Source organism: Ipomoea triloba, chromosome 1 (assembly GCF_003576645.1).
Source record: "Ipomoea triloba cultivar NCNSP0323 chromosome 1, ASM357664v1".
Taxonomy (NCBI): Eukaryota; Viridiplantae; Streptophyta; class Magnoliopsida; order Solanales; family Convolvulaceae; genus Ipomoea; species Ipomoea triloba.
Window position 1 is genome coordinate 9,397,872 of NC_044916.1, and position 9,024 is coordinate 9,406,895.

Consider the following 9,024-nt stretch of genomic DNA (forward strand, 5'->3'; position numbering starts at 1 on the left):
TGTATATGTGTGTGTGTGTATAATACAGTTAAATACAGATGGAGTGCTCATGTGTGATTGTGCGATGAAAGGAGAGTCATTGATCTTGCTAAAATCAACGTCCAGGATTAACAATTATTTTAAAACAATGCGGTGACAATTTGGTAATTTCCCGTATTGATCAAACTTAAGGTCGTGATTTCTGTGCTCAAGGTACGTCAGCTCTTCAGTGAGAATTTAAGTTAAAATTTAAGATGCGTCGATCTAAAGCTTTAAGTGCATTGTTTTACTTCTTAAGGTCGTAATTTCTGTGCTCAAGGTACGTCAGCTCTTCAGTGAGAATTTAAGTTAAAATTTAAGATGCGTCGATCTAAAGCTTTAAGTGCATTGTTTTACTTATTAAGGTGCATGGATTGTGTGCTTAAAATGCATCAGTTGTCAAAACTTAAAGTGCGTCAAAAAAGTGAGTGATTTTCCTTTTTAAAGTGCGTGATTATTTTAAATCTTTAGGTGCATGATTTGTGTTCTTAAAGTGCATTGTTTGTGTGCTTTAAAGTGTACGATTTGTGTACTTAACGTGCGCCATTTTCATGTTTAAGGTGAAAATGATAAATCTCATGCCTAGACACGCATTTTTTAAAAAAAAAATCATTGAAACCAAAATCTAACAATTAATATTTTGATCCTCAGTTGTAAAATTTGAACAAATATATAAATTGAGCTTGAAGATAACGGGGACATTATTTTTAACATTCACCCCTGATTTCATCTATTCATCTAAGCTGAGTATTAAGAATTATGAAATATGCAGAGATGTGGTTAGTAGAAGTGACTTCTTCCACACCACAAGCATGAAGCATGGATTTGATGGAGTTTATCACAATGTAACTGCTGAAATCATCCCATCCATATACAAAATCCAGTAAATACATACTCAAAAATTAATAGAAAAGCTTGGTCAACTCCAATAGAGTAAGGGAGAGAGAGGAGACTTCCACAAAACACAATATTCTAGAGAGAGAACACATAAAGTTATTGTCGCATTGAGAGAACAACACACTCCAAAACATACATGTTGCAGAACCCCACCAAACCCCAAAATAAACAAATCATTGTCAACACTATTTACTTATTCTTTTTCACTCTTAACAAAAGAAAATACCAATCATTAGATTTTTGACAACAAATTCAAGTGATAATAAAGCAGCTCAAGGGTTGAAGAATGCAGAATAGGCAACTTCTCCCAGCTCCTCTGATAAACAGTCCAACCAACGCATTTTATGTGCAACCCCAGACAAGAGTTAGCTAGAAAAGGCAAATGCACACCTACCCGCCCACTTCAACCATGTCCAAAGCTGGCATAACCACACATACTTTCCATGAGACTTGTGGTTCATTTAATCAACTCCCCACCAGGCATTCATGCTGTTGATTCCAGACTAAGCCTGCTAGAGAGGAACCAGCGAAAGAGCCAAGCAAGAAAGTATAAAAATAACAGAGCAAAAATCAGATAATAAAAGTCAGGACATGAGGAACACATGCCTTATTGCTGGCTCCTGTACGGCTTCTGCACTTGCCACATCCTTAGTTTCAACTATCCTTGCAATGTCATGATTTGGCTAGACAGCAGTAAAGTAGAAATAATGATTACTAATGAAATCCAGAAAGAAGACTATGCTTAGGAGGAAGAGTTCCTAATTATGCTTCAAAACACAAAATCCAGGGGGTAACCCCAGCCATGTAGGCTAAAGATACAAACTTGTAACCACAATGTGACGAGTTCGAATCCCAACCTCCTTGGCTTGAGCCGGTCAGCTATGGTCAACCTAGGCTAGTTTACCTCCTTGTGGTCCTTTGCCAGCTAGGGTCACAAGGCGAGTTTACCCAGTGCCTACTTTATAAATATAAGAAATGATGAGGTTTCAGTGAATGTAGAACAGAAAGTTTTGTAATAAACCTTTGTTTTTTCAGCCAAGCCATTCCCCAATACTCCACTAGCACTTAGACATTGATCCCCAATTTGAGAAATCTGCTCTGCCAAGCTTATATCACCCTGCAAGGACCCTTTAGCTTCACAATCTTCAAAAACATGTAAAACTCTCACTGACATCATCAACAATCCCTGACCCAAATTTACAAACATAGAAACTCACCCGGCAACTGAGGTTCTGGATTTTGTTACTTGATACAAGTATAGTTTCAACACATTCAAACTGTCCACCTTGATTGCATGGTCCATTTAGCTGCTCATTGTTGCCAATTGCAGCTCCAGCGCCACCCAACTGAGCTGATTCCAGTGCTTCCGCCTTTTCATCATTCTGTAGGACCTCACATGAAGTGAGCACCTCCTGAATAGAAATTCTTTCTTTTGGAATTCCAAATAAAGCACTAGGAATAACACATTCACTTAAATTAACAGGTAGGGACCGGGCATTTTCATTCAAAGTAATGCCATTCTGACATCCAGATAGACCATCCACTGAGATGTTTACTCTACCTCTGACCTCATCACTGGCATTCCTATGCTCTAGAGTAGAGTCTTCGCAGATGCCCATCATCTGAGGTAATTCAACACATGCAGGAGAGACAGATCCTAGATATTGTGGACTTATAGATGCCCGCTTCCCAGGTTTCTCTGATTTCACATCAGTTTTTTCAGTTTCAGGTTTTCTCTTTGGATTCCTTTCTTCAGGGGATGTGCAGCCTTTGACATCTTTTTCAGGAGTACAAGAACTACGATAAGTTGTGTTTCTAGACTGACGCTGTCTCTTGTATCCTTCAGGAAAGACATAAGCAGGAATATGTTTTCTACGAACATGAGATACAAATATATCCATCCCAGGACCCCAATAAGAGTACATGCTTACATCTTGTTTAAACTCATCAACAGTTCCACGAATATCAAACTGTTGCCCTTCTTGCACCTGAACTCCTTGTTTCCTTTGCAAGCCCATGAAAAAAGCACAATGTGGGCATGGTTTAGAAGCATCTACAAATTCAGTTGGATATGGATGGCACTGTAACATTCCCTTTGTGTCACGCTCTATCTGCAAAACATCAAATGAAAAACATGAACTCTTTACAAGAGAAAAGCAACTAGAGAGAAAACAGGAACAAAGGAACAAACATATATAATGCCTCAATGCATCCAGCACCAACTCACCAAGAGGTTCTTATGAACTGTTGGAATTAAATGAAACAGATATCTTTTACCTTAAGTGTTAGTTGTCTAAGCCGCGACTCCACCCATCCTTTCCAAGCCAACAGATCATTAGTGTGTGCTGCAACAATGTCAACCTGAAGATAGTTTTTGTATGCCTCAAAGAAAATATAAGGCTCAAAAAGGGCATCCCAATGTTTATTATTCAACTCAATCTCCTGGACAAAAGGCAGAGAAAAGATGTGCAACATCAATCAAAATAGACAGCAAGGAGAGTGAACAAGTTGAAAACTAAAATTAACTTTTAAATTTTACCTCACAAATTTTGTTACCAAATTGAAATTGGTCCATCATTACACGAAGAGTGCTTGGTGAGACATTGTAACTAGAATTCATGCAAGGGTAAGCAGGAGTGATGATTGGCATATGATGAGTCCGGTCTTTGGGATTCTTGCGAGGATCCCAAACAAGAAACCCAAGCTCATCTTCTTCTATAGGACATAACATAACAGGATTTGGCCAACGCCATTGTGTATAGACTCTGAAGAACCGTGAAACCAACATACTAGGAATTGCATTAGGATAAAACTGGCAAACCCGAGCAACCAAAAGAGCCCAATTTACACCACCAAGAAATCCAGTAACCTTACCAATCAAGGAAGGAAAAAAATCATGTTCACTTCGAAACATTTTATATATATCAGAAATATAATAATATAATAATAATAATAATAATAATAACAACAACAACAACAAGAACAACAACAACAACACGGTTAACACCAGTAAGTATTGGAGGGCGCAAGGGTGGTAAGAGAGAGAGAGAGAGAGAGAGAGAGAGAGAGAGAGAGAGGAGAATACTAACATTTGAATATACGCCGCGCCTTTTGGCCCAAAATTTCAAGCATCTTAGTGTCATCCGGAAATGCTATGAGATTTTAAAAAGAACACAAACAAAAAATCATGAAAATGATATAATTAGATGCACAACAGGTAAAAAACTATGCTTACCTCAGCGTTAGGAACAAGTTTAAGAATTTGATCAGCAACCCTGCACCCATTGAGACTTCGAACAGTTTGCTCATCAATATTGTAGAGAACAGAACGGTCTGAAATGTCCAAATTCTGTTGAAAATATTAAATATATAAAGGGCATGTATTATAATCCAACCTCACAGGCAATTTGTTCAAATTCACAATTAATAATTCAACTTTACTTCCAAATTGCATATACTATCAAAGCCACCAAGATGGAGTCATCAAGAACATGAAAAACCAGGACATAATACCCACTTCGTTATTCATACACAACTCATTTTTTAGAGCTAGGATAAATTCCTAAGCACCAAAAAAAGGTCCTTGAAAGAGATCCGAATAACAATGCAGAAAGTAATGCAATCCAACATTAATTATCATGACCCCATAAAACCTTGAGATGTGGAATACAGCAAAACATTGAAGTGGGAAGAAAAGATCTTAAAACATCTTTGATCAAACTTACTTCAGGGACAACCAGGAGAGAGATACTAGCATAAAGGAGATCAATTGATATTCCTTGAAATTTGAATTTCATGACAGGTACATGTGCCTCAGGAACAGGTTGAAGTTCAGTAACTTCTTCCTTCTCTGCTAATATGCCATGTAGAGTAATAAAAAAATCTTCCTGCAGAGAGAACAAAAAACAATCTTCTCTAAACAATGCTTGCTAGCCAAACTGTGTCTCAGAAACTCAGCCACAACTTAAAACTTACATCTCGATGGACATAAGATGGACCAACACATAATGTGTCAATGTCAGCTCCAGGCCCATGAACCTGTAATAAATATTACTTGTTGACACATAATATTACTTGTTGAGAACAATCCATACTAGTAAAGAGGAAGAATTACTTTATAGAGTTGAAGAGGTGCTGACTGGAATATAAAATGATTAACTAAAAGAGATCCAAGTAAAAAGGAAAAATGGTGATCAATCTCAGAAAATATTCCAGAGAATATTGAAGAAATACAAGGGTCACACCAAAAGAATTCCCTTGCTTGTGCACCGTCAGTTTTGATTAACAGCACTAATAACAGAAAACCTGTAAAAACAGAATACATGTAGTTGATACTAAATTCTTCTGTTTTCTTCTTTCACTTATTTCACATATTTAATATCCACACAGTGGAAGTTGTGTCACTTTATCAGCCTGTGAAGTATTTAAAATTTATAAAAAAAAAAAAAAAAAAATTAAAAAGAGCAAAGCATTTCTTATTCAATCAAAATATCTCAGTAGGAGACTGTTGCTCAATGTTAAAAATTAAAGAGTATTAGTTCTAAAGCATATCGTCCCTATTCCCTAATTCCCTATATGAGGAAACTGTGCAATTATAAATTTTTCATGACTTAAACAAGAGCAAAAATCAATAATATTGACCATCAACATACAAATATGATAATGGCACACTCAACTACTAAACTAAATGCACTACAGAATTTTATCCTCCATCAAGACTAAGGACTGGTTTGGATGAGCTTATGTAGGTTTGCCAATTTAACTGGCCTCTGAAAAGTTGCATTTCAATGTATTCTATTAAGCTAATTGAAATAGCTTATGGAAATAAGCTCAAAAACCTTTCCAAAAGTCATAAAACTATTTTTATAAGACTATACAAAAAAATTGCAAGTGCTCATATCATATGCTGAAAATAAGCTCATCCAAACTACACCTAACAGCTTAAAGTAGTTAGAGAACAGCCATTAATAACATATTTTTTCATCCCAATAATATATTTTTCATACCCAATAGCTTTCATTTGTACCCATATAAAAAAGGGTAAAGAGATAATCAATGAAATATTTTATGCATGTGCACATCATAGAGATGCATGCACTTTCCTGCCTCCAAAAATGAGATGGATCACTAACATGCATTATAGGAGAAGCAAGCAGCCTAAAAGCCTTACGGACCTTCAAGTAACAAAATAAAAGAAGTTTTTCCTTACACCAAGCCTATAAGACCCAAAAGTGAATATGACAGCATTTGCATCTTCCACCATTTGTTCTGTATAACCTCTCTGGCAGGTCAATTGCTTCACCCAAAGCTTCACAATCTACAAGAGAACATTTATTAGTAAAAGAATTTGTAAGATTATTTTAATATAAAAGTAGCTGTAAACGTCAGATAATGTTTAATGCAATGAAAATAATATACTCAACAGGCAAGCAAGCAAACATAGAACCAGGACATAAAAGCAAACCTAAATTGTACCACAAGTTTTGAAAGATGTAGAATATACTTGCAACAAAACAGCTCAAGGATATAGCCATATGGGTTTCACCCCTGTTTCAATTCAAAAAATTTGCAAATGCCAAGTGCCTTACAGATAAGTGAGTCTGCAACCATTATATGATGAAAGAATTACACATACAAATCGAAGTACTTAGGAGATACCTATACTGAATTTGTTCAATTTAGCCCCTCTAACCTGAATTTAGGTCAACTTGGCCCACGTCATTAAAAATTGGTAAAATTGAGGACTAAAATTCACACCTTTAGAGTGAGTCATTAGACTAGTCAGTATCTATGCTTTTGTGTGTGTGACGATAAGCTGCCATGGCAAAAGCCACATCAGCTTTTAATATTTTTAATATGCCAGTCAGAACCATTAGATAACAGTAAGAATTGACATCAATATTTGTTATCTCAACTCAGCTGGTAAATTGTGGGGGGTCAACAATCAAAAAACCTCCAGCAAAAATTAAATTAAAAAAAAAAAAAAAAAAAAAAAACTTTATTACAAATATTACAAACAGGTCATGCTTGAAGGGGATATGAATCTCTAGGAATCCTTCTAGGGTTAGAAGTAACTAGGTTACTTCCTTGCTAAGTATTCTAATAATTGGCTAACTAACTAAGACTTAATTGAATTACAAACTAAGAAGTAAAATTCAGATTGCTCCACACCATATGGGCTGCCATCTCACGGCCAAGCTTGCTTTATGGAAGTCCCTGTGGGCTAAGCAACTAGTATCTTCAATTCCAAGCAAGTCCCATTCTACAAAGTACAAACCCCTTTGTCACTGGCAGCTGGCCAAAGCCCTTCTCGGGCACACCAGAATTAATTAGCTTCAAATTAAGTCCTTGATTTATTTGGATCCAATTAATTCCTGATCTCCTCTGTTGGGTTTCAACGTAGAATTCTCCTCTTGGGTCACTCTTGCTCCAAGATTCTTGAATAAATGCATTTAAGGCCTATCAAATCTTCTTTGCTCTTGAGTGTGTAATTTGGCTCTGTGGAACACTCAATGGATTTCAGCACGTTAGGCTTAGTTCCAATCACTTATACGTTAGACTAAGTTCTGGCCCCTAATGAGTTTTTGCTGTTGGGTGCTTAGGCAAAGAGATTTTGGATTTTGAGTTGTTGCTATTCAGCTGTTGGGTGCTTAGGCAAAAAGAATTTGGATTTCGTTATTTATCTCCAGAGATTGTGTTGGTCAGTGCTGCTTTTAAGATTAGGGGAAGTTTTTAACTAATTAAATGTTTTATTGTTTTATTATTTTATTTGAGAGAGATGAATCGTGCCTGTTCTTAAGCATATTTTGGGTTATACATAGTACATACATGAAGCAAACTCAACCAATGGATGAGAAAATGTCTAATTATTGCAACCAACCATTGAGCTTAACTGGAATCTGAAATACCTGATCAAGCTTCCGCAACACCTCTTCTCTCCTTGCAGTCTCTTCCTCGCTCTCATACAGCCCAGAATCTCTCAGAAACTTCAAATAAAAAACTCAACAGCTTCAGTATAAATTTAAGCCCATATTCATAGGATAAAAACTAAGCAGCTCATAAACATGAACTTGATTATCTTAACTACAACAACCTACCAACAATAAGTAATAACAGAATCTGTCCAAAGCTGGAAAAGAAAATACCTTTTCAAGAGCTGCGTTTCTATGTATATCGGCCTCAGACGGCCCCGCAAGAGACAACGGTCTAGTTACACCGTAATTCCTCGGTGCCACTTCCATTGATGGCGGCAAAGTCTCAGCTGAGTTCTCCGAGCCCACCATCACAGTGATTTTCAAACTAATTTTTTCTCAAAAAAGAAAAACGAAACTCATAAAGCTACAACAATTTTATAAAAAATTAAAGCTAAAGTTTGGAGATCATGACACCTATAATATGCCGAACAGGAAATACGGAAAATTTTTTGTTTTTTTATTAAATTCTCGGCAGAAAACTAAAACCCTAAACAATCTATATAGAAATCTCGAGCTATATATACAGAAAAGGCTTTATGGGTATTCACAAATATATAAAGAGAGAGAGAGAGACACGACGAGGAGGAGAGAGATCTGGAACGAGGAAGACGGGGGTCAATGGAAAATGGTTTGGGACGTTTCAGGGTAATCGCCCGAAGGCAGCATTAGAAAATAGTTGGGAAGAAACTAAGAAACTATGAGTATTACTTTATTTATTTACTAGTTACCACACTAGTATTGCGCAATAACTAATGTGTATTTTTTTTTAAATTAGTATTTTAGGGTTTGTCAAAATATTATCGGTATTTGGCGTATATCCACGCAAGATTATTAAATTAAATTTTTATAAAAGTAAAGAAAATGATCAAATAAATCAATGAATATTTCAAAGTCAATTAGGTCACTTAACATTTAAAAAGTGCAATTAAACATTTAACATTTTAAATTGGGGCAAAAAACCCAAAAATCGATAAATGATATGCTCATTTCCAGTTGAAGAAAAGAATTTAACGACGGCAAAATCGCCGCTGGTCACCATACTCCGGCGGAAGGCGACCTAGTGGTTGCCTTCAACGGAGAAGGCCAACTGTTCGCCTTCTCCGTTGAAGGCGACCAGAGTGGTCGTCTTCCTCTG

General features: G+C 36.4%; 1 protein-coding gene across 4 annotated transcripts; it reads right to left on the reverse strand.

The window, feature by feature from the left end:
* Window positions 1-920: 920 nt before the first annotated feature.
* On the reverse strand, window positions 921-8,569 carry LOC116028300 (nuclear poly(A) polymerase 4-like). 4 transcript variants are annotated; one of them, XM_031269970.1, is made up of 13 exons: window positions 8,061-8,569; window positions 7,824-7,901; window positions 6,125-6,232; window positions 4,891-4,953; window positions 4,641-4,802; window positions 4,151-4,264; window positions 4,005-4,067; window positions 3,455-3,784; window positions 3,193-3,357; window positions 2,133-3,026; window positions 1,937-2,032; window positions 1,522-1,598; window positions 921-1,334 (listed from the first exon to the last, which is right to left on the reverse strand). In XM_031269970.1, the coding sequence occupies exons 1-13, from the start codon at window positions 8,196-8,198 to the stop codon at window positions 1,319-1,321; spliced, it is 2,304 nt and encodes a 767-aa protein (XP_031125830.1). In that variant the 5' UTR covers window positions 8,199-8,569; the 3' UTR covers window positions 921-1,318. The 4 variants fall into 4 exon arrangements, 2 of the variants coding, with proteins under 2 accessions (XP_031125830.1, XP_031125822.1); XM_031269962.1 differs by having other exon boundaries at window positions 921-1,424; XR_004100128.1 differs by lacking the exon at window positions 921-1,334 and having other exon boundaries at window positions 1,588-1,598; window positions 1,937-2,043.
* Between the last annotated feature and the right edge of the window lie 455 nt (window positions 8,570-9,024).